Raw genomic sequence first — 22,823 nt, 5'->3', positions numbered from 1 at the left:
TCACTGGCTGGCTGTCCGTGTGGAGGCGCTATTGCCATTGTCATTAAATGTGTGACACCGTTATCTGTTCTCAAGAACTACTGACGAATTCTACTATGGTGAATGCACGTCTAATGAATATTAATTACGTAACATGGCGACTTCCATTTACGTCATTGACTGAAGCGCCAGTGGGCGGGCGCTAATCTGACGAATAAACGAATCCAACGGCTCTGATATGATCGTGGCGCAGGGGGTTGAATCATGAATATTAATTACGTTACGCGTACAACGCTCCTATGTGATTACCACATAACGTCTTTTTGTCGTTAATATTCATTAGCCAATCCTTTACCGTAGTAGGATTCATAATTTGTCCACTTGTCCAAAGCGAGTGTCCTCTTATGGAAGTGCAGTAACACGAGACAATGAGGCTCCGCATATTATCTTATGACTGGGATTGTTCAGAGAGCGACAGGCCAACGCGATTCACCGGACCGCACGGAAAACACGAATAACAGGTAGATGCTTTTACATTTTAATCAGAATAGACATTATACTATGTATGTGTTAATAGTAATAACATTATTGGAAAGAGTTTTAATTCTGCAGCTGATTTTGTGTTTGACATAAAGTGTGACAAATGTCTGTCACTAATGTTTTTGCTTTCCAAAATATATTTCAAAAGTATTCCAGTCTCCAAAATTATCTTCCAAACTCTTCCAAGTGAACATGAAATGGTGGTGAATTAAAAGTATCAATAAACCTAAGAACAACAACAACAGCAACATTTACAAATTGCTTTACGCAGAACATTAATGTGCATATGGACACATGTGCGATGTGGAAATACTATAAATGAATGTTTTATATTAAAGTTGTATATTCCTTGCTATTACTTTGCACAATTAATAATGATTTATTAAATATTATGATTTTGTTTTTGGCAATGAATCAAGTCAGAGGTATGAATGAGCTGTTTCTAGTTAAGAATAGTCGAACGTGTGACACATTTGCCTCCTGTTGGCCCCTGATGTCACAGCCAACGGGCCACAGTGATGATAAGCGGGTTGTTTTTAGCGACTGGGGGCTCTTTATGTGATAGACTGTGTGGGTCTGCGGGACATAGCTTGTTCTTTTTAAACCGGGGAAACCAATCTGAGGTTAGGTCATAGATTTCAGGGAAGAGTGACGCATGTACTAGTAATGCATAAGAAACCAGACCCCATTTACACTAACTACAACAACATCAGAGTTTACTACATTAGAGGTGAAAGCAAACTTGAGGCTGGTGTGAAAGTTTCCTGAACATTAATTTCTACACAGATGTGCACTCCTGAATTTGGAAAAACTGTTGGAACACACAAGTGGTTAGTTGACAAGCAGTATCCTTCAGTGGGATTGGATTAATAATTATTTTAAACAACATTGTTCTTATTCTTATACATGCATGTCGCTTTTATAACCCCACTGAAAGACTACACGGAAGATTTGTACTTATAAAAAATTTATTTGTCACACCACAGCAAAAAGCTAATATACTCTTAATAAAATGGTTCTAAACCCTAACAGATTAGGGTTCTTCAACTTGTAACAATAGTAGAAGCCTTTTTGGTGCCGAATAGAACCATTTTTCGTAAAGAACCATGTTTTGAAAGTGCTGTTTAGAACCTTAAAGGGTTAGTTCACCCAAAAATGAAAATTCTGTCAGTTAATACTCACCTTCATGCTGTTCCACACCTGTAAATCCTTCGTTAATCTTCGGAACACAAATTAAGATATTTTTGTTGAAATCCGATGGCTCCGTGAGGCCTGCATAGCCAGCAATGACATTTCCTCTCTCAAGATCCATAAATGTACTAAAAACATATTTAAATCAGTTCATGTGTGTACAGTGGTTCAATATTAATATTATAAAGTGACGAGAATATTTTTGGTGGGCCAAAAAAAATACATAAATAATGACTTACATAGTGATGGCCGATTTCAAAACTGCTTCATGAAGATTTGGAGTGTTATGAATCAGCGTGTCGAATCAGCGGTTTGGAGCGCCAAAGTCACGTGATTTCAGCAGTTTGGCAGTTTGACACGCAATCTGAATCATGATTCGATACACTGATTCATTATGCTCCGAAGCTTCATAAAGCAGTGTTTTGAAATCGTATAAGTCGTTATTTTTTTTTTTTTTTTTGGTGCACCAAATATATTCTTGTCATTTTATAATATTAATTTTTAACCACTGTACTCACATGAACTGATTTAAATATGTTTTTAGTACATTAATGGATCTTTATATAGATGTTATCTAGCTATCTAGGTGGCCGAATATGATAGAGCTGTGTACAGAAACCCTGTGTGGCCCCCAGCCATACCGGAATATGATAGAGAAATGGGAAATCAAGGAAAAATTATCAGGCCTGTTCCAACATTGTCACAGCAAGTTCTGTGCGAGCAACATACCAATAATATATCCATATATGTCCAGTTTTTTGACTCCACAGTTCTTCATGGCTGCAACTGTTAGTGCAAACAAACACATCAACAAGTGCTGAACTTCCTGTCTTCTGCAGTGTCCAGTTCAATAAACCATAGTTTTCAGAGCGTTGTTAAACTTGATTATGAATTATAGTTCAAAATTGTAGTCAGATGATTACATTTCCCCTAATTATTATCTTATTCTTCTGGTGTTATATTTGAAGGATGTTGAAGGAACAGAAATCCCTAATCTCTATTTGAACAGTAATCCAAAACTTTACAGTTGTTGTTTACCCCCCTCTCTATTCTGTCTGTTCTTGTGTTCTCATAATGCCTGTAAAATAGTGTAGACAAAAGTGGCAGGAGTCCATTTGCAGATGTAGCAGAATCCACTGAAGGACTGAAGGCAGATACATGCCAAGTCATTCTGCAGTTATGTGAACATGTTAGCATTATTGCACTTCTGGTTCCATTGTCCTGAAGTCAGTGGGTTTTTTCGATGAGTTCTTGTTTAAATGCCTAAAATAAGGTCTATGGTTAACACAAGCTCAAGATATTTTCATGTTTTATTCTACAACATAAAATACACCAGTGATACTCCACTTGTGATTATAAAAAGTGGTTAAATGAGTCTGTTGGGGACATTATACATCAGTACATCGAACAGGAAAATTCATCTACTCACTAGTCAGCTTCACAGCCTTGTTGTTTTCCAACTTGTAGATTTTAAATAGTTTGAAAGAGCTGTTGGAAGCTTAAAGGTGTCCTAGAATCAAAAATTGAATTTACCTTGGCATAGTTGAATAACAAGAGTTCAGTACATGGAAATGACATACAGTGAGTCTCAAACTCCATTGTTTCCTCCTTCTTATATACATCTCATTTGTTTAAAAGACCTCAGAAAAACAGGCCAATCTCAACATAACACCGACTGTTACGTAACAGTCGGGATCATTAATATGTACGCCCCCAATATTTGCATATGCCAGCCCATGTTCAAGGCATTACACAAGGGCAGCCAGTATTAACGTCTGGATCTGTGCACAGCTGAATCATCAGACTAGGTAAGCAAGCAAGGACAATAGCGAAAAATGGCAGATGGAGCAATAATAACTGACATGATCTATGATTACATGATATTTTTAGTGAAATTTGTGAATTGTCTTTCTAAATGTTTCGTTAGCATGTTGCTAATGTACTGTTAAATGTGGTTAAAGTTACCATTGTTTATTACTGTATTCACGGAGACAAGAGAGCCGTCACTATTTTCATTTTTAAACACTTGCAGTCTGTATAATTCATAAACACATCTTCATTCTTTATAAATCTCTCCAACAGTGTGTAATGTTAGCTTTAGCCATGGAGCACTATCAAACTCATTCAGAATCAAATGTAAACATCCAAATAAACACTATACTCACATGATCTGACGCATGCATGCAGTATGTATGACGAACATCTTGTAAAGATCCATTTGAGGGTTATATTAGCTGTGTGAACTTTGTAAATGCACTGTATTATAGTCGAGAGCTCGGGGGACAGGGAGCGTGCGATTTAAAGGGCCAGCAGCACCTGAATCGGTGCATAGTTAATGATGCCCCAAAATAGGCAGTTAAAAAAAATAATTAAAAAATATCTATGGGGTATTTTGAGCTGAAATTTCACAGACACATCCAGGGGACACCTTAGACTTATATTACATCTTGTAAAAACTGGTTCTAGGGCACCTTTAACAATGGTGATGCTGAAGTCATGGTGTTGTTTATTTAGAGTTTAAAGTCACCATGAACTCAAAACTGACAGAATTCAAAATCAGCCGCATGCTTTTTTGCATGCTGGGCCCAGCATGAGATGCTGGTTTGCTGGTGACCAGCATGGGAAGCGGGAGTGCTGGTGGATCAGCCACACCAGCTCATTTTTGCTTAAGGGCAGCATTACTATGCTGGTCCACCAGCTAGACCAGCAGTATACCAGCTCTAACCAGCATAAACTAGCCTGAACCAACATGGAATTCATGCTGGTTTATGCTGGATTTTTTCAGCAGGGTTCCTTGTAAGGAAGAGGTTTGTATCAACAAGACTAAACAAAACAAAACAAAAACTTGGGAGAGTAAATGAAAACTCAAGGAGAAAAAAATCCTGATCAGCAAAAAGGAACATTGCAAACTGATAAAATAGTTAACTCTGGATGTTGTTTAATTGAAGTCGAAAAAAAAATTCTGCTTGAAAGTATTATTATTCTCTCTCAATTTGTTTTTTTTTTTTTTTTGTCAAAACTTGAATAGTTGCTTTTTATCATCTTCATATTTGTCTGTCTCTCTCTTTCTACAGCCACAGTAAATGTCAGTATGAGATGTCGTCCCTCAGTGCTAGCTTCGTTCAGATCCGCTTCGATGACATCCGCTTTTATGAGAACTGCGGAGGTGGGAGTTTTGGGAGCGTGTATCGGGCACACTGGATCTCACAGGACAAAGAAGTGGCTGTTAAAAAACTGCTGAAAATTGATGATGAGGTTAGTTCAGATAAATTTATTGTTATTCAATTCAATTCAATGTTATTTTTATTTGTATAGCGCTTTACACAATACACATTGTTTCAAAGCAGCTTTACAGAAAATCATGATGTAAATGTTTATAATATCTTAATATCTTCATGCCTTATAGTTGAGCTGGGCGACTACATACTGTATATGGTTAAAGTTGTATATATGCATATATATAACTTTTTATATAGCTGTTTATATCAGCTACATTCACACAGAATCAGAATACAGTTGTCAGGCCTGTTTGAAGTGCTAAACGCAATTGTGTTCATGCATAGATTGGTTTGTTTTGAAAGTGAGGATATGCATATTATGCAACAGAATATGCAAAAAGCAGTACATCAAATAAGCAGGATGTCCGGATACTCACTATACATAAAACAGTAGGTGAACAATACCAGATGACATACTTCACTCAAGGCCCCGATATACTCACAGCAAAGTACTTTTTCATTTTTCGCTTAGGGGTAAAAATAAGTTCGAAATACTTGAGCAGCGATATATGGTTAGCGAACATCCCAACGTTGCCCACTCTGCTGAGAGCGACGTTTAGATGAACATGTAAATATGTGCTGCACGCTTTCCTCTCAATAACAAAATAAATACACAGCAAAGTGAGAAAAAAAGCAAGCATTTTTTAAAATAAAGCATAAGAATTTTATTATATGTGTGCACAAGCTCTGCAATTCAGTACTAGTACAACACTAAACTACAATAGATTGCTTAAAAGCAAGCAACTTTACAGTATTAAACATGAAAACTAGTGCCAGTGTTTCATTTCATCAGAATTTCTACTATAAAGCATCTCTCTAGTGTCTCTCATGCTTTCATTCGTGGACGTCTGACCTCAACAGACTGAACAGAGGAAATAAATCGGAGAAAATTTCCATGTCAAAGAAGGCGGAGCCTCAGCGCACACCTACATAGCACGTAATCGCCACAGACCAATGTTAGTACGAAGGTGTTTACCAGCTGGAGTGATATTTTTACGGAAAGTTCACTTTGGCAAGCGGTTTCAACCTCCCAAAAAACTCCAAACGAACTTCATTTTGAACTTCTGATTTAGTTCGAAATGACGTCTCATCAGTTCATTCTCCAATTTCACTTGAAGTATATCGGGGCCTTAAAGGGTTAGTTCACCCAAAAATTAAAATTATGTCATTAATGACTTACCCTCATGTCGTTCCAAACCCATAAGACCTCCGTTCATCTTCGGAACACAGTTGAAGATATTTTAGATTTAGTCGAGAGCTTTCTGTCCCTCCATTGAAAGTGTTTGTACGGTATACTGTCCATGTCCAGAAAGGTAATAAAAACATAATCAAAGTAGTCCATGTGACATCAGTGGGTTAGTTAGAAGTTTTTTAAGCATCAAAAATACATTTAGGTCCAAAAATAACAAAAACTATTCTATTTTATTCAGCATTGTCTTCTCTTCCGGGTCTGTTGTCAATCCAGATTCACGACTCCACAGTGACGCTGCTGACGTGTTATCCGGTGCGCCCGAGCTTTACAGTCTGAGGGAGACGCACACTGTATTCAAGCTATTCTACATTGTTTGTATTTTGGTATTGCTATATTTTTTAAAATGGTGCGTAAGTGTGCATGTCGCGGATTTCCTAATCGCCAAAAACAACCACGTAAAAGTGCATTACCAACGCCGACACATGAAAGGATTCAATGGAATCAATTCAATGGAAAGGATTCTGGAAGAGAAGACAATGCTGAATAAAGTCATATTTTTTTATTATTTTTGGACCAAAATGTATTTTAGATGCTTCAAAAAGTTCTAACTAACCCACTGATGTCACATGGACTACTTTGATGATGTTTTTATTACCTTTCTGGACATGGACAGTATACCGTACATTTTCAATGGTTGGACAGAAAGCTCTCGGACTAAATCTAAAATATCTTGGACACAGCCTGTGTGAATGTAGCCATTGTTACATCATTTCCTGTCTTCCATCCATCCATCAGACTTGTTTTTTGGCATGAAAGAGGGGGAGTGAAGGGATCTACAGTTTTCCATGACCGTCTCTCTTTTTTGTCTCCCATCATCTCTCCCCCGCCTTTCTCTATTTCTCTTTGTCTAAAGCCAATTTGATATACTGTAAGTGTAAAATGTAGCATCTTAATGTGGGTTTGCAGGCAGTGTGTGTTACAGTCAGTATTAATGCATGCTCAGCAGCACTGCCAGAGTCTGTTCCGCTGTTTACTGGAGTTTAGCAGCTTTCCTGGCTGATGCCATTCAGTCTGAGTCCCAGCGGACATGTCCCACAATACTGCTAATGGCTCCATGTTCACGTACATTTCTAGTGTAATATTTGACCTCGACATACTGTAATGAAAAAATAGTTTTATGACATTGATGCAGCACTCATTTGAGCCTCAGTGTTTGACCGCAGTGTGGTGACTTTCACCTCTGCATCTGTTTTTTTTTTCCTTCACCTCATCCAGGCTGAGATTCTGAGTGTCCTGAGCCACAAAAATATTATTCAGTTCTATGGAGCCGTTCTGGAAGCACCCAACTATGGCATTGTCACAGGTAATAATAAAATGTGATCTCTTTCTGTTTCACATCCCAGATGAAGGTTTTATTGCTTTTTTTTATTGCATTTTTTTTTTATTGCATCACAGTTTCAACAAAAATATTAAGCAGCAAAATTGTTTTGAACATTGATAATAATAAGAACCATTATCAATAATTGAGCACCAGTAATAATTTAGCACTAAATCAGCATATTAGAATGATTTCTGAAGGATCATGTGACACTGAAGACTCTAGTAATGACGGTGAAAATTCAGCTTTGCCATCGAAAGAGTAAATTACATTTTAAAATATATTAAAATAGAAAACAGGTATTTTAAATCTAATAATATATCTAAATATTACTGTATTTTTGATCAGATAAATTCAGCCTTGGTGAGCAGAAGAGACTTCTTTCAAAAACATTAAAGGGTTAGTTCACCCAAAAATGAAAATTATGTCATTTATTACTCACCCTCATATCGTTCCACACCCATAAGACCTTTGTTCATCTTCAGAACACAAATGAAGATACAACTTTAAATAGAGAAAAAAATGTGAGAGCTGTAAGAAGTCTCCATTTGTTCTCCATTCCATCTCATTGCTGTCTAAGAGAAATAGATAAGATATTATAGAGATCTCCTTTGTGATTATTCTTTCGTAAGGGATGCTATGATATCCCAAAAATTTACTACTGTCTACTGCCATGTTGTTGTGAATGTAAAGCTTTGTGTGTAATCAGGGTGTGAGGTGAGTTCATCAAGAGGACACATGCACACTTACACGCTTACACTGTTGTCTTGCCATTTTTTTAAACATCCTATTGTGATCTTTGTCTCCAGGGATGTAAATGCGCTTATGAGCAGATTTATGTGGCCTAATCATTTCTCGAGAGCATGTCTTTCGGCGGCTCTTCAGAGCGTTTGGTCAGCTGGGTATTCAGTAAATCTAACATTTGTGCATGCTGTCATCTTCTAACTCCTGCTGCCAGCATCTGCTCCATGTGTGTGTGTGTGTGTGTGTGTAAATGGGAAACCCTGAGTGTGCTAAGCTGTGTTTGACTTCACTCGAGGGTTGGTGATAGATGATCTCATGTATTGATTGACATCTCAACATGAGACAAGCTTTTTGTTTGTTCATCCTGCCTCTCTCTCTGGATGTCTCTTCTCTATACAGTATGCAAAATTGGTTACAATAGCTATGTTTCCATCCAAAGTTGCGAATTTAACTTGCATGCAAAATTGTAATATTGCATAAAACATTTGTGAATAAAGCAGCATTTCCATCCCATGTGTTCAAGAGAACAAAATTGCCACTTCCTGGGAAATTGGTGCAAAATATCTTTAATTATATTGGAAGTTGTTATAGTAAATAATAAACACTGTCATGTTATCTTGCGTTAGGATCCATGGTGTTTTGTGGACACAATCATGTGAGACTCTTCTGGAAGGTCATTATACCAAATCATTTTGATGACAGACTTTGGCTCAGGCATTTCAGAATGATCAAACCAACATTTGAGATGCTGTGAAATGAAATTGTCACAAAGTCATGTATTTTGTTGCGCATCAAGGGTTTATTTGTTAAATGTGTCTTTTTCTCTTTTGTCTTTTTATCGGAAGAAAAATCTATCCAACCTCAATTGATCGCATTTTTATGTGCATTTTTAGAATTTATGCACATCATGGCATTCCCGTCCTAATGAAAACATAGCTAATGACAAGCAATACACATTCATAAATACTGTAAAAATGCACTACTGTTCAAAAAGTTTGGGGCCAGTACAGTTTTGTTTTTGAAGATTTTTTTAAATGAATACTTTTGAACATAGATATTAATAAGAAATGTTTCTTGAGGAGCAAATCAGCATATTAGAATGGTTTCTGAAGGATCATGTGACACTGAGGAGTAATGATGCTGAAAATACTGCTTTGTCATCACAGAATGACTTACATTATAAGATAAAATAAAATAAAAAATCACAGTATTACCTTTTTTACTGTATTTTTGGTCAAATAAATGCAGCAAAAACAAACTTTTACTGTATATGAGATCCAAAATGTACTTTTTTCTTCCAACACCACTTCAAAATTGACTGTGAAAGTGTATTTTGCATTATATTTTGGCATCCATATAACAATGGAATTATTTAGCTTTCACCTGCATTATATATCAGCTCCACAACATTTATATGACACATGTGATGATATGTTTACGGTATGTGTGTTTGTGTTGTAGAATATGCCAGCAGAGGATCATTGTATGAATATTTATCCAGTGCTGACAGTGAGGAGATGGATATGGATCAAGTAATGACCTGGGCGATGGAAATTGCTAAAGGTATGTGTCTGAATGAACACATGTGTTTATGTAATGAGCTCAGTCACATTTTCCTTATGAGCTAATGGCTGATTCTGTGATTTGTTTCTCTGTAGGAATGCATTATTTACATACCGAGGCCCCAGTGAAAGTCATTCATAGAGACCTGAAGTCAAGAAATGGTGAGTTCTTAGCTGTGCTCTGAGCAATTTCACAAGCAAAACATGATGATTATATACCAATGACTATTTTCTTTTCTCTCTATTAGTTGTGTTAACAGCAGACAATGTATTAAAGGTGTGTTTCCTGTTTTTTTTTTAAATTCACATCCATATATATAATCTTAAGATTTCCACAAAATCAATGTGGCTGTCGCTGTATAATGGATTTTTTGTCTGAGTCAGATCTGTGATTTTGGAGCATCTAAGTTGGTTTCTCACACAACACACATGTCTCTGGTGGGCACGTTCCCTTGGATGGCCCCTGAAGTGATCCAGAGTCTACCCGTCTCAGAAACCTGTGACACCTACTCATACGGCGTGGTCAGTTTTCATATTGTTTTTTTATTCTTTGTGTCCCTGTAAAGAAAAATGTTCATAAAATGGGATAGTTTGAGGATGAAAATTCTGTCATCATTTATCATATGACTTTCTTTCCTTCATTCAACACAATGGGGATTTTTCAAGGATTTTGACGTACACTACCGTTCAAAAGTCTGGGCTCATTAAGATTTATTTTAAAGAATTTAATTAATACATAATTTAATATTTTTTTATTCAGCAAGGATGCATTAAACTGATCAAAACTGACACAGAAAATACATTTACATTGTTAAAAAAGCATTCTATTTTAAATAAATGCTTTCTATTCATCAAAGAATCCTGAAATAAAAGTGTCATGGTTTCCACAAAAATGTTAAGCAATAGAAATGCAACTGTTTTCAATATTGATTTTAATAAGAAGTTTGATCACCAAATCAGCATATAAGAATGGTTTCTGAATATATATATATATATATATATATATATATATATATATATATATATATATATATATATATATATATATATATATATATTGATAGCATAAAATGGCCACAGTCTATACAACTGCAGTATATTCCAAGTTTTCTGAAGCTATACAACAGCTTTGTGAGAGAATGAAACATAATTTTTCTTTGGTTTACTCATTCACTTTCATTGTGTCTTCTGTGTTCCATGAAAGAAAGATAATCATACCGTTTTGGGATTACAGGATTACAGAATTTAAATTTTGGGGTAAACTGGTCCTTTAATTCTTAGCTAAAAATGCAGAGGACTGTATTTTAAGATTAGAATCAGTCTAAAGTAATTGAAATTATTTAAATAATTGTTCGTTCAAGGATATATATACACAAGGCTGTGTGTCTATATATGTTTGACTGTCTGAATTAATTGTTATTTCAAGCACAGTCTGCATAACCTTCATTCCAAGTGTTGTTCACCCCATATATGATTGTGTTGTGGAATATGCCAGCTTTGTTTTTTTCTTTTAGAGAGTAATGCCAGGATGTATGGACGTTGTCTGATTTATGGTTGGTTTTGCAGGTATTGTGGGAGATGCTGACCAGAGAAGTGCCATTTAAAGGTTTTGAGGGTTTGCAGGTGGCCTGGTTGGTGGTGGAAAAACATGAGGTACTGCACAGTATCCCACAATACCAAATGTTATTACTGTAGAACCACAACATAAATGTTTACAATGTTAGTGTAGTTGTATTACTGTTAAAGTGTACCAGTTTTCCTATGAATATATGTCCATGTCATACATTGTTGATTATGTCGCTCTGGAAGACTTTTTCCTTGGCCTAGTGAACTGCCCTCTGCCCTACATAGACAGCTGCATCCTGACTAGAATGAAACCTCATAAACAGGCCCACATGAAGTCTGTGCCCACAGAACTCATATTTCCACAGAATATGAGCTGGAATTCACCACCCCCTGGGGTTTTCATTTATCACATTTTGCCTGATTTGATCATGTTTTCAGCTACAAATACGGGATGCACTCCGAAGTGACGGTTACATAGTCAGCAAATAGTTTTGCAAACAGTGGATTTCACTTAGCATGCTGCTAAGCTAATGACGCAATACTTTGAGCATAAAAATACATAACACATAAATGTGCATAAAATAGTCCACCTTTGATTTCAGATTCTGAAAGTTCTGTTTATATAAACCTTAAACTTTAAAAATAAAAAATGCATGTTATTTAGATAGTAAGATATTTTACATAAAAGATGTTTGCATTTAGTTCACAAGACAAAACAATAGCTGAATTTATTAAAATAACCCCATTCATAAGTATGTGAACCATTGATTCTCAATACTGTGTGGTTACCTGATGATCCACGACTGTTTGTTTGTTTTGTGATAGTTGTTCATCAGTCTCTTGTTTGTCCTGAACAGTTAAACTGAGCTCTGTTCTTCAGAAAAATCCTCCAACTCCTGCAGATTCATCAGTTTTCAAGCATTTTTGCATATTTGAACCCTTTCCAGCAGTGACTGTAGGATTTTGAGATCTGTGTTTTCATACTGAGAACAACTGAGGGACTCAAACACAACTATTAAAAACGATTCAAACATTCACTGATGCTCCAGAAGGAAACACGATGCATTAAGAGCCGAGGGGTGAAAACTTTTGAACAGGATGAAGATGTCACAATTTTCCTTATTTTGTTTAAATATAGGTTGTTTTTCATTTAGTACTGCCCTTCGGAAGCAACAGAAGATACTTGCATGTTTCCTGGAAGAAAAATTAAGTACAATTTACCTTGATATTTGAATTCAAAAGTTTTCACCCCTCGACTCTTAATGCATCGTGTTTCCTTCTGGAGCATCAGTGAATGTTTGAATCGTTTTTAATAGTTGTGTTTGAGTCCCTCAGTTGTTCTCAGTGTGAAAAGATGAATCTCAAAATCCTACAGTCACTGCTGGAAAGGGTTCAAATATGCAAAAATGCTTGAAAACTGATGAATCTGCAGGAGCTGGAGGATTTTTCTGAAAAACAGAGCTCAGTTTAACTGCTCAGGACAAACAAGAGACTCATGAACCACCATCACGAAACATACAAACAGTCGTGGATCATCAGGTAACCACACACAGTATTGAGAATCAGTGGTTCACATACTTATGAATGGGGTTATTTTAATAAATTCAGCTATTGTTTTATCTTGTGAACTAAATGCAAACATCTTTTATGTAAAATATCTTACTCAGGACAGTACTAAACAAAAAATAACATGCATTTTTATTATCCCTCTTATTTTATTAAAATTATTCACATTTTCACAGATTCTGCAAGGGGTTCACATACTTTTTCATGCCACTGTATATGTCAGAAGAGCTTTTTAGCAAGTATTTATTAAACATTCAGTCTCCTCCACTGCCCAGTTTGTAAGATATAAATAAACATATGTAAAGTAAACATATGTAAACGAATGTAAACATATGAATCATGGCACTGTGTGCTGTGCGCAAGGTATTTTTGAATCCAGTTGAGAAAATGGTAGAATTCAAGCTTTTACATGCTTAATTTTTTTCCTGGATTATTTCATGTAATACACCACCCCTTCCAATCCCTTTGAAATTTCATTTGGAGGTGTTTACATGAAGGTCTCAGTTCGATTGAGCCATCAATCAGATTATTAGCTATACTGTCTGCCATCTTGGGATTGTCGCAGTTAGTTGTGGTATTGCATTCCCCACAAATGCTATATGCGATGCTTCCTAAGAGTTTGTCCTAAAGAATGTATTTTAGAAGGTCAATTTCGCTGATTAAAATTTCAGACTTTGTATCTAGATCACACTGACTGATAAATTTTTGGAGCTGTCATGTTTTATGTTCATCCTGTGGGTAACGGAACAGTATGATCATGGATTCCAGTGCTTGCTTTAGTTGGTTATTTATAGAGAACTGATCTAAAGGCTTCGCTCTGTGCGTGTACAAGAACCACTGCAACTTTTATTGAGCACTGGCATGCTTCACAGAGAGTTAAGATATATTGTGGTTCTCTTTATGCGCTTCTGCCGTGATGCCATCAGCTGAAGATCGGATTAGACCACAGTGGTTTTAGTGCTGTAGGGGGACAGTCAGGAAACCTTTTTAGATAAACATCCCTGCCTGAGACAGAGAGGAAGGGAGCAAGTACTTATAAGAGAAAATGTTGGCGAAGGGGAGTGGGAGAGGTCAAACGATGGATAAAAAGATATTTTGGTTTATGTTAAGTTCCCAGAGGAAAGGAGCACTTTCCATTCTCTCGTGGGCTCATGATTATGTGTAGTGCTAAGGCAGTTTGTCAGAAATAATACTATGTGCAATATGTTTATTAGAGCTGCTCTTCTATTGGGCGAGCCACTTGGACAGTATTACATTCCTACATGTGTGGCTTATCAAATGGGATTCGACAAGTCTCCATTACATCGTCTCTCCTCACATGCTCTTAAAGTTCCATTATCTTGAGTGAGAACTCAATTTTATCACTTAGTAATGTAAACAGCGCCCATGTAAAAGCTCTTTGTTAATCCTTATATACTGGTTATGATATATCAGACTCTTTGAACATGGAGATATACGCTCCGTTTGAGTTGTGATGTAAACTTAGCCCAGAGGACCGCTTTGCAGCAGTTGTGTTGGGACTCAAAATTAGAATTTTATGTAATGGCTGCTATAATGGGTTTTTGAAATGGATTCTAATGTGTGTGCATGTGTCTGTGGTATTTGTGTGGGTTATGTGTTCCAGAGGCCGACAATTCCCAGCAGCTGCCCCGCCAGCTTTGCAGACCTGATGAGATGTTGCTGGACTGCAGAGCCCAAGGTAATTGGTGGAACAGAGCCGAAATTCAGTACACATAATGCTCAGTATCACTTGAATCCTATAAACTGAGGAACATCACAATAACCTAGGTCTTAGGATCAAATTTGGATTTTCACAACAAATCAAGATTTTAAAATGAAATTATGCATCTTTGTGAACATCTTCACATCAAGTCCAAAATAACAAGAATACAAGAATCACGCAGGTTGAGTGGAGAATTAGAGTATTTGGTTAACTGTTTGGGATATGTCGCGGCCCTTAGCATAACCTCAAGTTTCAACACACTAATAGCGCAACTCAACTAGTCCTTGCCCCTTTATTTTGTGTATGCATTGGGCAGGATTTGTTTAAATGAGAAATATTGTAACGTGTACGTTCCTGGAAGAAAACTCAAGACTAGAAACAGTTCAGAAACTCCCTTTGGAGTTACTTTGTGCTTTGTAAATTTGCAGATAGTATTTATGCTCAACATTACACACTAAAGAAAGTTAAAAATGTAAAAAAAAAAAAAAAAAAAAAAAAGCATAATAGGCCCTCTTTAAGATGTAGGCCTATGCATTTTTAATAGTTCCCAAGTGAGCTATAATGAGGTGTAAGCTAGAACGTGCTTTGACCACTCAAAAAAGTGAGACAGGATGAGGATGAGTTTGTTTTTTTTTTTCACTTTGAGTTAGTTGCTGTATTACATTGTGCTATTTAAAGAATGACCATAATAAATTTGCTCTGTCATCTCCAGGAAAGGCCACAGTTCAAACAGATCCTAAGCACGCTAGAGACCATGAAAAATGACAGCAAACTGCCGGACCAGTGCAACTCCTTCTTACATAACAAAGCAGAGTGGAGGTACGTACTGTCCAGAACTTGCTAGCAACTTTTTTTATGTGTTTTGGTGCTTTTAGTATGAATATGTTAGTCTTACTCTTATCTATAAGCTGGTGTACTCCAAAACAATGACAAAATTCACATTTAGAAGATATAAGTGTTCAAAATCAATAATTTTGATGACATCAAACTGCTCATCAGCCCCTCCGATCCCCTCTATAAATAGAAGCTGAAACTGCGGCTAAAATTGTTCACGCATTTACTATTTCTACATGGTGAATGGCACATAGTGCACTATATAGGGGATAGAGAACGATTCAGACAGTGTTAATATGTTTTCCATTAGGGCGAATGAAGTCTGTTTTCACACAATAGCACATAGCAGATGATATGCACGAGTAGGCGCAAGACCAGAAAACGTATCGAACCTATTTGAATTCTGCACAGAATCTTATATTTTAAAGCGATATGGAGGAGATTAGGAGGAGAAACGGTTAGAGATAAGAAGAAAATGAGGCTTTACCAAGCTCAACAGCTAATATAATATAGACAAATAGCTATTAGCAATTTTTTAAAAGGGAAGGAGCTGTTCGATATGTACCGCCCTGTCCCAGTGGACATTACATCAACATATTGAATAATGCTGCGCATTTCAAGGCACTTCAGTGGGCCTTTAAATTAAATATACTATATAAAAATGTAAACATTAAGAATTATTTAATTTATTCACAATTATGGTTATAAGCATTATGGCAAAGATGTCAAAAGAGTTAGGTATTATTTTCTCTATTGATTGTTTAAAGAAATAATAGCTACAAATGACACAAGCGTGATTAACATGGACACATAACCTAACAGTAAAAAGTGTATACTTTGGGCACATATAACAATCAATAGCCAAATGAAGCCAAATGTTAGAGCCATGAACAATGTGGAAATTACTAAAGAAAAATATTTCAATTCGTCCATTAATTTGTAAAAACTAGCAAAACAAATGTGTATGTTCATTAATGTACTTAAAATACACTTGTGAGGTATTTTGGAGCAGAAATATGAAGCTTAAATCATTTTAAAAAATGATCAAAATTACTTTCTGTGAATTTTAACTGGTATTGAACTTGACACTTGCTTTTAAACTTCTGTAAATAGCAAGAGTAGGTTTTGTTTCTTTAAATGTACGAATTGCAAGAACAAAGACAAATGGAGGAAACAAACAATGGGTGCTGGACTTTAGCAGCACTGCAGTGCATGAAGGGAGAAATGAACTGAGAGGAATGGAAAAAGCGTAGAGCATAAGTGGGGAGGAAGAGGGAGGGTGAGACATTCTGGAAACACTCCTCATGAGAGTGGTAGAGAAATCAATTCTAGCAGAAGGAAAGTTTTGAGAGTGTGTGTGGAGAGGTTTTGGCAGGGGCTGATATGGCTTTTGAGGGCAGAGGGGTTGAGGAGGGGGGCATTCTGGCCTTACTTCACATACCTTTTTATAAATAGCCACACTAAAGGCTTTGTGTGGGGGGGTTTGATTGTTTAGCATACAGTACCACCTGCTGGCACAGACAGAAATTGCAGTCAAATTCTTTTAGGTCAAAGGTGCATTTTGATGTAATAGCAAAATGATTATTCCCTATTTTGATATTTGCATGCAGATGGATTGATTTTTGTGTTTGTAAAACTTCCTGTGTCTTCCTGTGTAAGGTGTGAGATAGAGGAGACGCTGGAACGCTTGAAGCAGCTGGAGAGGGAGTTGAGCTGTAAGGAGCAAGAGCTGGCGGAAAGAGAAAGAAGATTGACAGAGTGGGAAAACAGACTCATGGAAAGATCCCGATCCTGCACCCCTGTAAGTCTTCACCATTCTGTGTTTAAAATAACTACTCACCTGCAACCACACTTCTGCTTACTATGTACTACATAATCTATAATATTGCAATCCAGAAAGGGTGAGTTCGAGAATCCTTAATTATTGCCATTATTATATTGCAATTCTGTTTGATTACACTAGTGGACACTTCACCTTCATGAAGTGTGTCAGAGCAGAATTTTTTAATATCATAATGATCATGTGGATTCTCAAACTCCTCTTTTCTGTGATTGTACAGACAAACAGATCCAAAACGCCAAAGTAGCTGGTCTGGATGTTTTAATAGTGTCACAGTGTTTACTGTTTCTGGTGGAAATCCATCTATGAATGACTTATTTGTCTCTGCATGTTAATCTGAGATAGGAGAAAGAAATTACACACTATGATTTTAATCGAGAGTTTTACATGATACTCTACACACAATGCACAGCTTTAGTATGCTGAGATTGTTGTGTTTTCACATGATCTGCAGCATTCCTATAATGTAGGAAGTCACAAAGGAGAAGTGAAACTTTAACAAAGTCTGGACTCAAACAAACTTTGCATTGTGTGCAACATTAGTGGTAGTGTTCCTTGATTGTGTAGTGCAAATTTTGTCAGACATAGTAGGTCATCTGAGTAGAGAAAATCTGCATAAGACAGTATTGTGCTCTGGTGAGAAAGAAAGAAGGGTGCTTTAGAATACTTTTTAAAAGACTACTTATCACGGAAATAATATACTTTAAAAGAATATTCTTACGTGCAAATTGATTATGTTTTCAGACACTTAACTACATATTAAAGGTGCCCTAGAATCAAAAATTTAATTTACCTTGGCATAGTTGAATAACAAGAGTTCAGTACATGGAAATGACATACAGTGAGTCTCAAACACCATTGTTTCCTCCTTCTTATGTAAATCTCATTTGTTTAAAAGACCTCTGAAGAACAGGCGAATCTCAACATATGTTACGTAACAGTCAGGATCATTAATATGTATGCCCCCAATATTTGCATATTCCAGCCCATGTTCAAGGCATTAGTCAAGGGCAGCCAGTATTAACCTCTGGATCTGCACAGCTGAATCATCAGACTATGTAAGCAAGCAAGGACAATAGTGAAAAATGGCAGATGGAGCAATAATAATTGACATGATCCATGATAACATGATATTTTTAGTGATATTTGTAAATTGTCTTTCTAAATGTTTTGTTAGCATGTTGCTAATGTACTGTTAAATGTGGTTAAAGTTACCATCGTTTCTTACTGTATTCACAGAGACAAGAGCCGTCACTATTTTCATTTTTAAACACTTGCAGTCTGTATAATTCATAAACACAACTTCATTCTTTATAAATCTCTCAACAGTGTGTAATGTTAGCTTTAGCCACGGAGCACTATCAAACTCATTCAGAATCAAATGTAAACATCCAAATAAACACTATACTCACATGATCCAAAGCATGCATGCATCATGAATGACGAACATCTTGTAAAGATCCATTTGAGGGTTATATTAGCTGTGTGAACTTTGTTTATGCACTGTTTTATAGTCGAGAGCTCGGGGGGCAGGGAGCGCACGATTTAAAGGGGCCGCAGCCTGAATCGGTGCATAGTTAATGATGCCTCAAAAGAGGCAGTTAAAAAAAAAATCTATGGGGTATTTTGAGATGAAACTTCACAGACACATTCAGGGGACACCTTAGACTTATATTACATCTTGTGAAAGAATGTTCTAGGGCACCTTTAATTGCAGTTAAATAAAAATGTATTCGATTTTTACAATGCTTTTTTGGGCCACTTAAGTAGGACTTAAAGGGCTAGTTCAACCAAAAATTGTCACCAAAATTATGTCATCATTTACTCACCCTCATGTCATTGCAAATTACTTTTGTCCATCTTCAGAACACAAATGAAGATATTTTTAATAAAATCTGAGCAATTTCTGTCCCTCCGTAGACAGCTACGCAACTACCACTTTGATACTTTAAAAAGTTCATAGAGAGATCGTAAAACTAATCCATATGAATTGAGTGGTTTAGTTCAAGTTTTCTGAAGAGACATGATCACTTTATATGATGAACAGATTGAATTTAGGCTTTTATTCACATGTAAACATTCATCAACTCTCACATCAGTTGTGGTAAACGGAAGCTCAAGCATGTCTGCTTGACGTGTGAGAACCAATGAGGTTCATTCTTGTGTGTTACGCAGCTCGTTTGAGCTTCCGCAAGAGGAAGCTGATCAATGTTTGCTGATCAATGTTTATAAGCCTAAATTCAATCTGTTCATCATATAAAGTGATTGAGTCTCTTCAGAAAATTTGGACTAAACCACTCGATACATGTGGATTAGTTTTACAATCTCTTTATAAACTTTTTGAAGCAACAATGTGGTAGTTGTGTAGGCTATCACCGGAGGTACAGAAGCCACTAAGATTTTATTAAAAATATCTTCATTTGCGTCCGAAGATGAACTAAAGTCTTACGGGTATGGAACGACATGAGGGTGAGTAATTGATGACAGAATTTTCATTTTTGGGTGAACTAACCCTTTAAGTTCATTACATGTAATACAAATACTAATATGAATACCACATTACAGTTAAAATTATAATCCTGTATTTTAAATGTGCTTTAGTATGTTAGTCAAGATTAAAATAAGTGTACTACTTTAAAGTGTACTTAAGAGTGTTGAGAAACAGTCATGAATGCATACTCTCTAAGAAGAGTGTACTCTCTTAAATGGCTTTTTATTTCATTAATATTATATTATCTGTTCTAAAGTATTTATTCAGCTAGAAATAATGTTTGTAAGTATACAGTATCTCTAAAAATATTTTAAAAAATCCTTATCATGGAAAAATGATGAAAATGTATATATCAGAAAGAATAGGAACACTGTAGTATCCCATTAACCTAAATGTAAGTGTTCAGGTACATTTCCACCTCTAATTCTAATGACTATCTACAAACTTTTAATTGACTTCATGTTCTTTTTGCAGCTGTTTTCACATATTTCCCCCCTGGCGGCCACTCTCAGTGCCGAGTCCTTCTATGAGGCTCACATGGAGGAGAGCAATAGCTCGGAGGTCAGCTGTCAGATTTCATCAACCTGCAATAACGGGGATCTGGGCCAGGCCAGCCTACAGAAGCTCATGCTGGGATTCGGGGGTGTGTTTGACCTGGATATGAACATTCCCAGCGGTAACCTCATCCGCCAATCAGGGATGCAGTTGAACATGCAAGCAAAGAAGAATTCCTCCAAGTCCTGCAGTGTCCGTGAAGGACGTAAACTGAACATGGCCATCACCATGGACGACTTTGGCTGGTCTGACGATGACAGCGATTAGTGCAGGGCAGCACAGTACGATAGGGTGGGGTTAGATGGGGTTACAGCCGGTCTAAGGTCAAATATCTCGAGTCTGAGCTAGTAAAATCAATTTCCAACAGTTGTAATTAGAAGTTTAAACTAAAGATTGATCTGAATATTTTAAAAGATTGTTGCACCCATGTGTGGTATGTTTCAGTGCAAAAAAAAAAATGCGTTATTTGATCCAGAGTAGAATATTACACTGCCCTGTTAAGCAGTAGGGCTGTTTTCTGAATTTACCGGCTAACCAGTACAAATACCCTTTGATAAATATCAGGCACGATGAACGATACTGCATTGTAATTGGGAAGATACAGGGTACTGCATAAATGCCCATAAATGGCAGGATTTACCATCGGTAGGAGGGATTTACCTCTGCCTCCTCTGAGTGAAACACCAGATAATACTGAGATTTCCCCTGTGAGATAGTCACATTTACAATATTTATAAAGTGTGAGGTGAGATTTAATGGGATTTCTGAAGCTGTGTTTTTGTAAAGCCCTGAAGTTTTTATAAAATAAAGGAAATACTGAAAAACTTGTGTGAAATGGGTCAAACTGCAAGGGAACATTTCCAGTATTTACCTAAAAATATTTTAAGTTAAACGAAATATTTTAATTCACTTGCCTGAGTTTTTTCAAAACTTCCATCAAGGAAATATGTCTTCAGCCTTTTTACTTTTATCCTAAGACCACTTAATTCATGGTGCTTGCTGAGGCAAGACTGTTACTATCGCTCAAGCTTAGGTTTATGGATTTGAACAAACCTCCAACACAGAGTATTACATTTCTGCACTGAACTTGTCCTGCATTGTTTGGGGTATTGGCATAAATGATACTTCAAATTATGTGATAGATAAAACAGGTCAAAATAATGCTATAAGACCTATTTAAGAACCACAATATAAGGTAATATATTTCTGCTATAATTATGACAAAGCTGACACTGGGACACAAACAGTTATTCAGGGGAAAGAAAAAAAATTAAAGTTTATTTTAAGCTGATTGTTTTATTAATATTAATTGCACTGTATATATACACCAATCAGGCATAACATTATGACCACCTTCCTGATATTGTGTTGGTCCCCTTTTGCTGCCAAAACAGCCCTGACCCTTTGAGGCATGGACTCCTCTAGACCCCTGAAGGTGTGCTGTGGTATCTGACACCAAGATGTTAGCAGCAGATCCTTTAAGTCCTGTAAGTTGCGAGGTGGGGCCTCCATGGATCCGACTTTGTTCAGCACATCTCGATTGGATTGAGATCTGGGGAATTTGGAGGCCAAGTCAAAACTTTAAACTTGTTGTTGTGCTCCTCAAACCATTCCTGAACCATTTTTGCTTTGTGGCAGGATGCATTATCCTGCTGAAAGAGGCCACAGCCACCAGGGAATTTTGTTTCCATGAAAAGGTGTACATGGTTTGCATCAATGCTTAGGTAGGTGGTAAGTGTCAAAGTAACATCCACATGGATGGCAGGCCCCAAGGTTTCCTAGCAAAACATTGCCCAAAGCATCACATTGCCTCCGCCGGCTTGTTTTCTTGCCATAGTGCATCCTGGTGCCATGTGTTCCCCAGATAAGCTCCGTAGTCCAGTTGTGATGCTCACGTGTCCACTGTTGGCGCTTTCGGCGGTGGACAGGGGTCAGCTTGGGCACCCTGACTGATCTGCAGCTATGCAGCCCCATACGCAACAAACTGAGATGCACTGTGTATTCTGACACCTTTCTATCAGAACCAGCATTAACTTCTTGAGCAATTTGAACTACAGTAGCTCGTCTGTTGGATCGGACCACACAGGCCAGCCTTCGCTCCCCACGTGCATCAACGAGCCTTGGCCACCCTTGACCCTGTCGCCGGTTCACCGCTGTTCCTTCCTTGGACCACTTTTGATAGATACTGACCACTGCAGACCGGGAACACCCCACAAGAGCTGCAGTTTTGGAGAGGCTCTGACCCAGTCGTCTAGCCATCACAATTTGGCCCTCGTCAAACTCGCTCAAATCCTTACAATTGCCCATTTTTCCTGCTTCTAACACATCAACTTTGAGGACAAAATGTTCTCTAGCTGCCTAATATATCCCACCCACTATCAGGT

At 37.0% G+C, this 22,823-nt stretch overlaps 1 protein-coding gene across 1 annotated transcript; it reads left to right on the top strand.

Moving 5' to 3' along the window:
* Positions 1–346: 346 nt before the first annotated feature.
* LOC137011529 (protein kinase Npk) lies at positions 347–21,255 on the top strand. The gene is made up of 12 exons (XM_067374438.1): positions 347–500; positions 4,785–4,965; positions 7,456–7,543; positions 9,764–9,865; positions 9,961–10,026; positions 10,113–10,141; positions 10,249–10,386; positions 11,431–11,517; positions 14,621–14,695; positions 15,432–15,538; positions 17,213–17,354; positions 20,359–21,255. Exons 1-12 carry the CDS (start codon positions 430–432, stop codon positions 20,704–20,706), a joined length of 1,434 nt encoding a protein of 477 aa, XP_067230539.1. The 5' UTR covers positions 347–429; the 3' UTR covers positions 20,707–21,255.
* Positions 21,256–22,823: the final 1,568 nt, after the last annotated feature.

The sequence above is a fragment of the Chanodichthys erythropterus genome, chromosome 21, assembly GCF_024489055.1.
Source record: "Chanodichthys erythropterus isolate Z2021 chromosome 21, ASM2448905v1, whole genome shotgun sequence".
Taxonomy (NCBI): Eukaryota; Metazoa; Chordata; class Actinopteri; order Cypriniformes; family Xenocyprididae; genus Chanodichthys; species Chanodichthys erythropterus.
This window is presented reverse-complemented; position numbering and strand designations above follow the sequence as displayed.

Excerpts from the sequence above, each read along its gene's own strand:
- LOC137011529 (XM_067374438.1), top strand. The coding sequence starts at position 430 with ATGACTGGGATTGTTCAGAGAGCGACAGGCCAACGCGATTCACCGGAC. Across the intron at positions 10,142-10,248 it reads CAGCAGACAATGTATTAAAG|ATCTGTGATTTTGGAGCATC; the intron begins GTGTGTTTCCTG and ends TGTCTGAGTCAG. Across the intron at positions 15,539-17,212 it reads CATAACAAAGCAGAGTGGAG|GTGTGAGATAGAGGAGACGC; the intron begins GTACGTACTGTC and ends TTCCTGTGTAAG.